The sequence below is a fragment of the Manacus vitellinus genome, unplaced genomic scaffold (genome assembly GCF_001715985.3).
Source record: "Manacus vitellinus isolate BGI_N305 unplaced genomic scaffold, ASM171598v3 scaffold_5_pilon, whole genome shotgun sequence".
NCBI lineage: Eukaryota > Metazoa > Chordata > Aves > Passeriformes > Pipridae > Manacus > Manacus vitellinus.
The window spans coordinates 10,385,298-10,398,519 of record NW_021940682.1 but is presented as its reverse complement, the minus strand read 5'-3'; the positions used below and the strand labels follow the sequence as shown (position 1 = coordinate 10,398,519).

The 13,222-nt window shown below is 46.7% G+C and overlaps 1 protein-coding gene across 1 annotated transcript in view; it reads left to right on the top strand.

Moving 5' to 3' along the window:
- The first annotated feature begins 20 nt into the window (after positions 1-20).
- Positions 21-13,222, top strand: part of AKR1D1 (aldo-keto reductase family 1 member D1) — a 36,562-nt gene continuing 23,360 nt past the window's right edge. The window contains exons 1-2 of the mRNA XM_018080692.2: positions 21-65; positions 1,069-1,737. Coding sequence (XP_017936181.2) covers positions 21-65; positions 1,069-1,737 — 714 coding nt within the window. The remainder of the gene's footprint in view (positions 66-1,068; positions 1,738-13,222) is intronic.

The following is a 13,222-nucleotide window of genomic DNA, read 5'->3' as shown; positions in this document are numbered from 1 at the left end:
TTACATGGGAACAATGAGGCATGGAGGTGGTAATTGGGTTTCCTTCCTCCACGTCAGACCTGCAGGTACCCAGAGCTTGCAGTAACATGCAGACAGGGTCTAGCAGGATGAGTGTGCCCACAGTTGTTTGCCCCAGCTTCCCCTCCTTGAGATGGAACCTAGTCACCTTACAGATAGCTCTTTGCATTGTGTTGTTCAGGGAAAGCACAGGCTGCCAGGAAAGCCTCGGTCACACTCAATCCACCTTCCAAGGAGCATTTTACAACACCCTTTGTCCTGCAGGGCATCCTAGTTAGCTAGAAATTTTTGGGCTGGGATCAAGTTGGCTTGCACTTAGTCCTGAGCTTCTTGACACGTTCCTACCTGTGAAAGTGGCAATTTTTCCATCTTCACTGGATACCCTATCTAACCAGTAACACTAAAAGGGTCTCTTGGTAGGGTATTCTGCAAGTTAGGTTCCCAGCCCTAGCAGCCACTAACCCTTTCCCTAAATGCAAACTAGAGTACACCTGTTGATTTCAAGAACCTCGCAAAGATAACTTATCACGATGGATCCATCAACCCCTCTTGGAATTGCATAACCCGCTGAACTATTACCATGCACAGAAAGCCAAGTGGGGTATTAGAAGAGATAAAATAATCTGCCAGGCTAAGCCACATCATTGTGGCTAAGAAATAGTGCTCTCTGAGGGTTTAATTTCAGATTGATCTGGGAAGACATAGAAGACCATACACTTCAAAATCAAATGGGGAGAACTCAGAATAGATACAGGACACAAAGCAGGTGGGTTAGGACAGGGTACATCTTGCAAAGTGGTGTAAAAGCATGGATGGCCCTGAGTGTTTTATGAGGATCAGAGAAGAGTAAAAGCCATGTATTGAATTTCATAAAGGACATTACCCCTTTCTGGGCTATCAGCATTTGGAAATATATACATTTTTTCTACAGTGGAGCAGAACCTGATAGTGAGGAACTTGAGCCCATTCACCATAATCTGAGACTCACATTGAGGCAGAGGAACTACTCAGCAATCTGGAATTTCCTTCATTCTCTCCTTGCCTCTACAGCAGTGGGTTTCAGCCACTGGAAAAGAGGGGTGGAAACTGTCCCAGGTTTTACACCTCTGTGGGAAAAGTTCCAAAACCGAACACCCCAAACCGTGTGAAGTCGGTGCCCTGCTGCCGGTACCTCCGGGCACGGCGGGCCGGGGGGGGGTCCCTGGCAATGGGCAGCAGCACCACCCCAAGCCCCTCAGGGTGCAGATCACCCACCGGCTCGCCTTGAGGTTCACATGGAGCAGCCTTTATCCCGCACTCAGCCCGTGCCTGACCTCGGGGGTCGCGCTGGGGCCGTCCCGGCGGGGCGGTGCGCGGGGCCGCGGTGGCCGGGGCGGGCGGGGGGCGGGCGGTGCGCGGCGGGGTGCGGTTGGAGGCAGCCGCGGGCACACGTGGCTCAGACCCCCAAAGGCGCTTCCCCGCGGCGGAGCGGGCAGTCCGTACCTCGGCCCCTGCAGAAGCTGCCGCCTGTCCGCTCCGTCCAGCCGTTCGTGGGTGCCGGAGCGCAGGGCCGGGTTGGCTGTGAAGCGCGGCTCCCGCCCCCTGCGGAGTCAGCCCCAGGTCCGGGCGGCCCTACCTGCAGGCACGATTGAACCTTACAGCCGAGAGCACCGGCATCCCGTGAGCGACGGGAACAGCATCCCGCTTTTGGGGCTTGGGCACCTACGCCGACCCCAGAAAGTAAGTCCGGGGGCGCCGGGACGCCCGCGCCGCTGGCGGGGCAGGTGGCGGCGCCCTCGCTGCGGACCCCGAACCGGGGCTACCTTCCTCCTTTCCTCCCGTCCCGGCTGCTTCTCTTTTTGCTCCTTTCCCCGTGCAAAGTTAAAGCCCCAGCTCTCCCGTGAGCAGAGCGGGCAGTGCGCGGCGCGCAGATGAGGAAAAGATCGGAAGAAATAAAAAAATCCCGCCCAGCCTGCGGTGTTATGCAGCTGCCCCTGCCGCCCACCGCCCCGGTCCTGGGGTACCTGGGGTCGGGGCGGTGCAGAGCAACTCCTGGGTTGGGAAGGGATGTGACACCCAGCGAGCGCTGGCTCCCCGGCAAGCCGGCCGGGAGCCCCCGGTCTCCCGGAGCCGGGAGAGACGGTACCGCCGGGTCCCCCGGGTAGCTCCCTGCGCCGACCGTAGATAAGATGAGGGATTTCGGACTGTCTTGCAGCTGGCCTCGACACTTTCCAAGGAATGTTCCTGAAACAAAGACCCAAATTCCTGCATTCTGATTCCTGCGGCTCCCACAGCTGACTGCCAGCGGCCAAACCACTTTCAAATACTCTGCATCCTTCGGTTTTGCGTGTCCTGGGCAGGCATCCCGTCTAACCGTAGCTGGTCGGCTGTGTGGAGGCTATGGAAGCACACCTGATGCTTCTTGCCTCTGCGCACCTGGGAGCGCAAACGCAATTCGCTAGCCACTGCCTTATAAAGCTCTCCTAAACTGCCTGATATTTGTTTGTTTGAAGGGGTGGAAAAGGGGCATCGTGGCCAGACCCTTCGTGTAGAATAGTATCAGTTGAGATGCAATATTGTGTGTATGACTCCATATACCACAGGTATTTACAATTACCTTTTTAAAGAAAACTCTTGATTAAAACCATTTGCAAACCGCTAAACGTACTGTGGTGTATAAATAACGGTGTTGACGATTTTCAAAAAACACTGTTGCATGAGTGATGCCGACAGAGTGCAAGAAATCCCCAGGACAACAGCGCTGGTTCACATGCGGCGAATCAGTTGGAATTCACAACTTCAGAGGCTGGTCATCATCCCCCACATCACTAGGCTTTCTAGAGATATTTTCAGCTAGAGCATTCTTTGAATAATGGTTAGCGAAACAAAATTAAAGGTCTCTAATAGGAGTTTTAATGTAGCAAAGCAGAATGTTGCACAATTCAGAGACAAAATAGCTCTGAGTGAACTTGAAGCATTTCTTTCCATACTTTTGTATTGTGCCCCTAACCCTCGAGTTGCAATTTTACAGTAGTTTTAAGTTAAGAAACATGCAGCAGCAGGGCTCCTGCCTTGCTGCACTTCCCACCTGCAGCCGGGACAAGCCGTGGTCCGATGCTGTGGCATTAGCCAAGGTTCAGGCAGGGAGCCCAAAGCGGCAAGTAACCTGCCAGAGCTGAGAGGGGAGGTGGATGGGAATTCCGCTTTTGAAGACAGCTTCTCGGCACTGCTATAACCCTGCTAAGAATTCATTCTACAGAAATTCAGTTGTCCTAAAATCAACAGAGCAACAGTGCTGCTTCTTTTACCCCTATCCTGCAAAATCCTGATGTTTCCTTCATCCTCGGTTTAGTTCAAAGTGGCCTTTGTATGGAGCTCAACCAACCAAAATGAATAATTTTTAGGTAGGGCTGGTTTTCAGAAGAATCAGCCACAGGTAGTGACTTTTTGCTTTTCACATGTACCTCCTTTGTTTTCTGCTGACAGAAGGTGGGGAGGGCAGGATGATGCAGGCAGGGCAGGCATTGCTACGGCAACTCCAATTTAGAGCAATTGAAGCTGCTGTGTAACTGTACCCTCAGTGGGGATGGGTGCACATCCCCAACCACCCGTTCTCCCTCCCCCCGCGTTTGTAGGAGTTTGATTTTGTGAGCTGTCTTTCTCTTTCTGCATGATAAACACGTTAGAAAGTTATGGGTGGGAGGAGGAGCTGAGAAGAGGTAGAGAAAGCAGCACTGATAAGGCCCTTGCCACAGTCCCATTTTCGCAGAAGACCAGGTGAAACAATGTATGTTTATCTGAAGGTGCAAGGCTGGAGCTTTACACTAGGATTAGGGCTTCTATTTGAGGCGGGGAACTTGTCACAGAGAGCAGCTGGGGAAATGCAGTAGCAGAGTGCTACGGGAGTTGTTGCAGAATTGCGCTGCTGGTCGGTGATGGGACCGGACGTTTAAATAGGTCACGGGCTTAAAATTTGCCCATCTCAAAAAGGCTGCTTTACTGATAAGAGGGTTGGGAAAGGGGGCGGGGAGGAGGCTTCTATCAACACCTTGCCGTGGCAGCGGAGTGCCACTTAGCTAGGACAAGCTGCTTTGCTGAGTACTGATTTATGCCTGGTGCGACTTCCACCGGGATGCCTGGCAAAGTGGCTGTCCAGTTCCTCCTGCCTCAAGAGCTGAAAGGCTTTGTAGCAACTCGGGACCGTTTCAAGGTTTATCTTAACGAGTGCTGCTAAAAACTAGCGCTGGCACGTTTCCTTGAAAATGCTCAACTGTAGCCTTTTGTGGCTGAATTGCTTAAGAAGCAGCATCTGAGCCACCCATTCTCCAGCGGTGGGGGGAGGCAGCTGGTGGTAGCAACGGCTCAAGCCGTCCCCAGCACTCTATTTCTGCTCATGAGTCAGATCTCCACAACTTCTACTCATTTTGTGCTTTGATATAAAATACAGAGCTATTCATTTGTCAGATTATTCATCTTGTTCCTGGAGGCAGGTTTTTGGGGGTTTTGTTGTTTTTCTTTTTTTTTTTTTCCAAAGGTTATTCACCCTGGCACCTCCACATCAGAGCAGCTTGTCCAAAACAAATCTGTTTTCTCAATGTCGTGCTGTAGTCCAGTAGCTTGTAATGAGTCCGGAGTGTTCTTCCTGAAGTGCAGGAATGTGCTCACTGGTTAAGCAAACCAGGCAAATCTAGTTAGCCACGGAGCAGGGAAATCTGCTTCTTCGGCAGTCGGTTACAAGAAAACAAAGGCAGGAGGCCAGCTTTCACGTTTCAGGCTTTGTCTGGATAAACTGAACAGCAGTGCCTTCAAAACTGAAATGTGTCAGCAGCTTGCCTTGCTCATCTTAAATAACTTAATTGTTCTCCCAAAGACGACTTTGGGAGATAAGTCATGCTTCTCTGATTGTGAAACACTGAACAAAAAATAAACCTATTGACTGAAATTTGGTCCCCTGTACGAATTTACTGACTCAGTGTAGTACATCAGTCAACTGGAGCAGAGCTGGACCACTGTGGAAAAGTCTGTTTGATTATCCGATTCATTTTAATTGAATGCTCTTTCCCTCTAGATGTAACAGAGCTTTTCTTCTGATTTAATGGAGGTCATGATGACAATTCAGCTAATTCTTTGAGACTGAAAATGCAATGCTGGGGGTTTCTTTTTTTCTTTACCACAGCAAGAAAGTACAATAAATTCATTGGCTATCAGCTCATCTGCTAACAAAAGAAAAGAGTCTTCACTGGGTCATGGAATTAGTCATAAATTTGGGTTGTTTATCAAGAAAAGAACCTAATTTTTTTTTTTTTTGGCAGCTTTAATTGGTATTCCCTATCCTTATTTTTAAAGCCATATAACTATAAAGCTTAGCTTTCTTTTTGGTGCAGATTTCAGTGCCTTCAAGTTGGATTTGCATTCTCCTTCACATGTGGAAGGACATGTGTGAGTTGTATTGGATTCTTGACTATATTAACTAGGCTATTTATCCTAGCCAGGATGGACTGAAGTGAAAAACTGGAAATCTCAGTCACTGACACCTTCCCCTATTCTCTCTTTCCTTTCCCAAATATCCCTTCTTCTCATGGGTCTGGATGGGAAGCACAGTGGGAACAGTGAATCAGGACTATCAAGGCACTCCAGGCATTTAAAATTAGAGGCCAATTCTACCTCTGTCTGGCTCTGTGGATCCTTCTGGCAAAACCCCACATGTGGAGGAGTGGCTCTGCCAAGGCTCCAGCAGATGCACCGTGTCCAGCTCTCCCTCCCTGAGGGCCCCCAAGCCGTTGACCCAATTCTCCAGGGTATTAAGTAGATGGGGGAGAAGGGAGAGGGCAGCCCCACAGGGGAGGGTGGTAGAGGAGGACAGCCCCCTTGATGAGCCTGTGGCATCGCCCTGCACTACAGCAGAACCAGATCAGCCCACCCTGGGCTCCCACACCTCCCAGCATTGATGCTTAGTTCCCAGCTCCGCCCGTCAAGTGGTACTGGCACCCATCTAGAAGCTGATGGCATGTGGGGATGAGCAAGCTTAGAGGGTAAAGGTGCTAAAAACACTCCTAAATCCTGGAAATCCTATGCCTTGTTAAAACTGCACTTATGCCTGCTTCACTTTATAACTCATCCCTGTCAACACAGCTAAGATCATCAGTCCGGTGTCTCCACATAAATACTTGCTGTTTCCCTGGAAGGTCAAGAGGCCTTGGCCGCAGCTCCTCTCCTACCTTCCTGTTTTGACTGAGGGAGGACAGGGCTTGGAGGGAAGGTTGTAGCAACCACACTGTACACAGGCGCTGCTTCTGAAACATAAGATTGGGCAAAGCACTCAAGAATAGCACTGGGTGAGGGCTTTTGGCAAGTTGCAACTTAGCTAAAAATGAGGTTCTGAGGTAGCCAAATCCATTCATAAATTGGAAGCAGTTTTGTGGAATAGTTTCAGGCAAAACAAATGGCAAAGCATTTCATTTTGGGCACTGGCAGTACAAGCTGAGGAATCAAAGAATTATTAAAGCAGTTGGAGGTAGCAGTTGCCTTTCCCTGAATAGCCCGCTGGTAAGGAAATCCACATGGGTGGTGGGAAACCAGATTCAGTCCTCCTCTCAGCCTCTGGGGATTAAATTCATATCACACAGCTCAGGGATATAACATGATCGTGGGGTATGTGATAGCTAGAGAGAGGCAAGAAGAAACACGCACAGGCTGGAGCAGGAGGAGCACCCTCCCCATGGGAAAGCACACTGCCCACTAGCCCCACAGCTCTGGATGCTGAAGAACTTGGTATGGCCTCTAGCCAGGAGGGAGAGAGACCCATTTCCCCAAATCTTTAACTACCACAAAGTAACCCTTGTGAGTGCCCAGACAGTCTGGGTTTTGTTTAAGAAGAAATTGCTGGTTTGAATCAGGGAAAGAGGAAAAGTTCATCCAGGGCTCCTGTATCCAGTCTGAGTGACCAAGTAAAAAAATCTGTCTTGCATAAGTAAAAACACTGTTTTGGCACCTTGAATTACTTTTTACACCCAAGATAGAAGCTGAACAGAGTAACTTTTCCTTGTACAGGTCTAACAGCTTCTAGTGCTCTCATAGGATCGTTTATGCCAAAAAGTTCCTCACACAAGGATGTGCATGCACAAACTATTTCAATCACTCTTAACGGTGCTGGCTGCACCCCTGCTGCAGGCTGCCTGCCTTCAGAGCTGCTGTAGGCTACTGTTAAGTCAAAAGAGATAATAAGTGATTTGTCCCCATGGTGGGATCTGGATCTCTCAGCTGCAGCAAGGGAGGCATTACACACAATTTAATTCCCCATTTTCCTCCTGGTCGTCACTGGCTTCCAAAACATGATCGGCTGGAGACAGCAATGATTTCAAGTGACTTGTAAAGAAAGTCACCTGGCCTGACCCAAAGCTACAGAATAGAGCATGTATTGAGGGTACCAGGGAGAAGTGACATCTGAGATCTCTGCAGACAGTGTTGATCTTAAAGGCTTCTACTTCTTGATCTTTTCTCTATAAATTTCTCCTCCAGCTCAGACAACTAACTGTCTTCCTCCTGAGGTAAACCTCCCACTTGGCTTCTAGATTTTTTCTTGAAAGAGATGAGAGAGGGAGTGGTAAGAGCAGGGACTGCCCTAATATCCAAGTGTTCTTACAGCCTTAGCTTATTTCCCATGACATGCTAGTAAAATAAATATGTAAAGAAAATACATCAATCCATTTAATGTGAATGATTACACATGAATATGTGTTTGAACTCAGCAAGTACTGAGTCGGAAGTTAGCTCTCTACTGAAACGATCTCTATGAACCTACATAAAATCATCACAGAAGTAGACCAGGGAAATATTTTGCCTTTTTCTCCCATAAAAAAGTATTGAGAACCTGACTTGAACAGATCTGTGGAAGTCAGCTGGGATATTTGGCTATGGAACCTCATATTTATGCCCTGAACTTAAGAAGAGAATAAAGCTCCCAAAACAAAGTAATTTTTTTTAAAGTTGTTGGGCCATATCCCCTGACCAGCATTTCCAAAGGACATTGTGCACTTTAGAGTCCCTTTCAGTAACCACCACTGGCTTTCTCAAGCCATTTGGTTTTTAAGTTGCAGTATTACCTCATGCAGTACTAGTTCTTCTTGTCTTCAGGGAGGGCTTTGGAGCGGCAGAGCCACAGCTACCCGACACGTAGCAACATGCGGTCTTTCAGGGTTGGGATTTCTGAGATGTTTCAGAGGGTAGCCTTATGTTCCCTTGGTGTCTGAGGATATCCTAAAACCGTGCTTCCAAATGGAGATTTGTGCACTTGAGTCAAGGGCAGAAGGGAAGGAGATAAATTACAGCATCCCAGGAAGACAACTGTGCCTAATCTGCTGTGTGTCCCAGAGGGCTCCTTGCCTGCCTGTTAGTAAACTCAGCCTGGCCTTCACATTAAACAATATTTGTCCTGAAACCAAATATCTGTAGCCAGATTACTCACAAAGTCGTGACTCAATTAGTTTCATGCTTGAAGGATTTAAACCATACTCAGGTGATTCTGCTTGCACAGGCTGCAGATGGCATACCTTTCCTTCGGTGGCTGGCATCCTGGTGTTGAGTGATGCCCTCATTGATTAATCTCTCAGTTTTTATTCCTTATTCCTCTACTAAGTCAGTTACTGGCAAGACGCAGTTGCCAAGAGCAGATAAAGGCAGGATGCCTAGGTATTTGATCCCCAGATGGCTTGAGGAGGTGGAGTGGCAGGCATCAGCTTTTAGCAGGCAGCAGAACAATATGGCTCTTGGGCAGGAGCCTGTGTGAGATTCAAGACACTGTAGTGTCTCTGGGCTGTAGTATTGCCTTAATCCATCCCTGCTGTTTGCTACAGAGATGGAAAATATGCCAGGAAATAAGATAAATCCTTCCACAAATAAGATAGTGTTTTCACAGATTGGATTTTTTTATAGCAAAGAGAAGAGGGTATAGACTAGAAGAATAATCTAAAGGGTCTCCAACAAGTTCTGATTTCATAAATGCCTTTCTCTAAAAACTCAGTGTTGCATGACACATTTTAAAGATCCCTTTCATGTATGCTTTAATGGCATGCTTACTGCCTCTGAAAAGCAGAGCTCATTTATCTTGCATTCTCCTTTTCTCCTCTGCCATACAACTTTTCTGTTCTGCCACTGGAGCAGTCTTTCTCCATTTCTGTGTCTTTAACACTTTGCCTTCTCGGTGTTTAGCACTGACTTCTCCTCCCCTGTGTGCAGCCACCTCTTGACACCTCAATTCTTGCTACCTCTCTGTAATCTCGTGTTATACAGTGGAACATTTTTGGCTTTCATAAATGCAAGGTTGTATCTTTATCTCATTAAGAAAGGAAAACTAAGACAAAAAACCCTAAGAAAAAACAGGTAATTAGAAAAGGTAGATGCTTTTGTTCTGAAACATGGCAGACTCTAGAACTTCTAGCTTTTGTGTAAGAACTGTACTTTAACCATTAATTTCAAATTTTAAAGTCAGATTTGGCAAAATGACTTACCGCTTTCTGTCAATTTGGAGGAAAGATTCTTGTCCCTAACATTCTTGAGGACACAAGCTTTGTTCTTATTACTTTGATTTGCACAAAACCCATGGCTTTAAGACACTGCTGAATTTGCAAAATGCCCATTTACCTCCACATATATTCTCTGCTGAAATCTCTGCGGTTCTTCATTTCTATGAAACCTGAAGCTTAATAGAAAACAAATTCACAGTATTACTAATCTTTGCTTTGTGCCAATGGCTTCTGTTTCCAGCTGTGAACACAATCAGTGTCTAATCACGTGTGACAGACTAAAAGTTGCACTTACTGAAGTGGTCAAAATGTAAAATTCCTAATGAGGATGGGCCCAGCATTGTAGATGAGTATGAATGAAAGACTAGCTTTCTAGCTACATATTTCATTAACCTATGGAGGACTTCTGAGCAAAATGACCACAAAATTGCTAGTCCTGGAAAATGGGGGATTTTTTAGTTTGCTCTGACGCGTAGATTGTGCTTAGAATGACTTCTTTCTTTCCCCCCCCCGCCCCTACCACCTGAGAATGCCTTAAATTATAAGCCTTCCAAAAAAACCCTCTTCTTAAAAAGATAGTACCTCCAACCTATGCTGACATCTCAGCTGCTGCGTGAAAACACTTTCAGACTACTCCAGGACCAAGAGACATACACCCTTGCAGAGCAGAAGACTTCTACTAATGGAACCTCTGAGAGCCAGATAATTGCCTGGCCTTGTGTAGTGATGCCTGCTTACTCCAAGCAGGTGACCTGGCTCCTACAGCCCACCTGGCACCACGTCATTTGGCTCCCAAAGACATGGTACCAAGACATGCAGACTTGGACACTGCAAGAGCACTCCAGAGGAAAACATTCTCAGAGCAGTGTGACATTTAGGAGATGACAACTTTGTCTGGAGGTCAGTACAGCTCTTGGATGGTGGATATCAGGTGCCAGCATCACCCACCAAGGTACATGTCCAGCTATGACATAAGGTAGAGTTGTGTTCAATCAGTCCAGATCCAAAATTAATAGAGGGTTAATCCAGATAAGCTTTTAGGACAGTAGCATTACTCAAACCCAGTCACAAGATTCTTGTTTGAAAAGTAACCAAACAGAGAACAGATCTTTTCCATTCCATAGCTGTGTATTGCACTGACTATAGCTGTTTCAATACACCCTTCTTCCAAAAACTACAAAGCTAGCTGTTACCAATGCAATGATACTAAGGCCAAAAACTGACACCAAAAAAATAGTAATTTTTTTCTTGTCTTTTCCTCTGCCTTTCTAAACATGCTGGGTTTTTTAACCCTGTGGAAGAGCTACAGGGAAAGCCCTCCTATCTAAATAAAAGTTAAGATTGTTTTACAGAAGATGGGACAGGGAGTCACTGGCATTATTGAAGAGGGGAAAAGCTGAACCCCTATGAGTGAGTAATCGGAATTACCGCAACTGAGAGATACGCTTTTTGGCAAGCACATTTAAAGCCCAATTTTCCAGGCAAAGCTCCATTTTTAAAATGTCCCAGACTGACTCCATACGTTAAATATGGCTGTACACTCCCATGTGTCCCTGACTCCCCACAGTCCTCCAAAGAACAGCATAAGCATGTTCTTGCAGCTCTTGTGGGAAGCTAACATCTGGGTTGTCTCTTTGGTTGACCTAAGAGGCCAGATTTGTCAAAACTTGAAAACGTTGTGCAGAAAATGTCTCTCTAGGCTTCATCAAAGCTGACTTCTTTTAGTTCAGCTAACTAGGTGGTGGAATTCCCCAAGTTTTACATTTGCCTTTGCAAACACTTCTTCGGACTGGCGCCAGAAACCTCTCCCCTTTAACTCTAGGGAACGAAGCAGAAGAACTACTGGCAACCTTTTCTTCTCTTTTATTGCACAAGCTGGTGCTTTGCCTTCTGCTTGTACCTCACACATCCCTGTGATTGCATTTCTTGTCTGAAGGGTGTTTTGATAACATCCACCCTTCCAGTTAGATTCATGCTTTCCAGGGCCTGCCAGCAGGCTATTGTGTCCTCCAGCTCTTCAGGAAACTTTCTCAGTCCACTCCACTAGCACTGCAAGCATGGGAACCCACGTGCACATCATTTGCCTGGTTTGCTTTAATCCTCTAGCTGCCAGCAGAGAGGAAAGGCAGCTCTTTAGCTTCAGTTTGCATAAACTGAATTTGCATCAAGTGAAAAGTTGCAGCGATCCTAAAACAGAGGATTCTGCAATCAAGCGATAAAAATAACTCCAGCAATTTCTGCCAGCTACAATAATAAAGCTTTCCTAAAGACAGCTTCGGCTAAATGCTAGAATAACAATGTAAGAGGAATTCTAGAAATGCTAAATCTGCAGTTATGCAATCTAATTTCTGTTGTACGGACAAACCTCACGCTTTAGGCCACTGATAGAGCATCAGGTTAGAGGAGAAGGGCATCCCTTGTTCATGCTCATTCACAGTGTGACACAAGGCCACAAGTGTCACCATTCCCCCCATCTTCTCTAGGAATCCATATTTGTTGTCCTCCACCTTCCAAGGCAACACACTGCATGACATAAAGCAAACTTCTGGGCCAGCATAGCAGCTTGTGGCTCTCAGCTCTGTTCTCTGCCTCCATTCCCAGCTATACCTGCTTTTGCAGAGAACCCTTTGCTGGGTTGTGCTTCCTGGATGGTGGCTGCCAATGCTTCCGGAGGATGAAAGCCAGATTTTCCTGTGTTTGAGAGAGAGGGATGTGCTGGCGGTTGCATTTTCCAAGAAAGAGGTGTACAGTACAGCTTCTCTTTTACAAGGTTAAACAATTCTAAGAATGTACCCTTGTGTGGCTCATATCCTCTGGCTTTGTAAACTCAACCTGTGCTTTCCTGCAGTGCCTTCAGTACACATGCTTTCTATGCTCTGTTCCTAACATCTTCAGCCAATCCTTCTTGCCAGTTTGTCCGGAAAACAGGCAAATGGAAATAAGGAATTGGGCTTCTAGAAACTTGTATAAGAATTTGTGTGTGAGTGCCGAGCTCTGGTGAAGGAGGCTCTGAGCCCAGGAATGTACCTACTTTCTCCTTCCTGTATTTAGCTGACTAAGATTCCTAAACAGCAACTCCACATCTTAAATTATAGGTTAGGACTGGAGCGCTTGGCCCACAGTTTGGGTCTCTTGTATAATTCTGCTGCAGTTAAGCTCAGATTTTTTCCAGGAGATGGCCCTGTGTCTCCTAACACCTCAAGCTTTTCTTCCTAGGATCGTTATTTCCAGCTGAGGGACTGGATAACATTGCACTAACCAGGTGAGATGCTCAGGACTAAGGTAAAGGGCACTTCTCCTAAAGCACTTCCCTGAAGTGCTGCTTCCTCAGCTCTCATCTGCTGCTGACACTGGCGCAACTCCATAGAGCTGCGCGTGTGAAACAAGGCAGAGCAGAATCTGAGAGCCTGAGTCAGACTGTTTTCCTTTACTGTGTGGACTAACAAAAAATAAATTACAATAGTGATGTTAAGACATACAAGCAGTGGCGTGGTTTTGCAAGATTAGAGTCTACCACCAATGTGTGCTGTTAGCTTTGTCTTTGGAGATAACCCTCTTAACCAGCTGGAAAGCCAATGGAAATTGCTGACCAGAAAAAGATGCTGTAGAAAAAGCAAAAGAATTGGAGGGCAGCTGAACTGTGACACTTAAATAACAGTAATAATTTGGAAAACCACTAACACTGCTGAGCAAATACTGTTCTA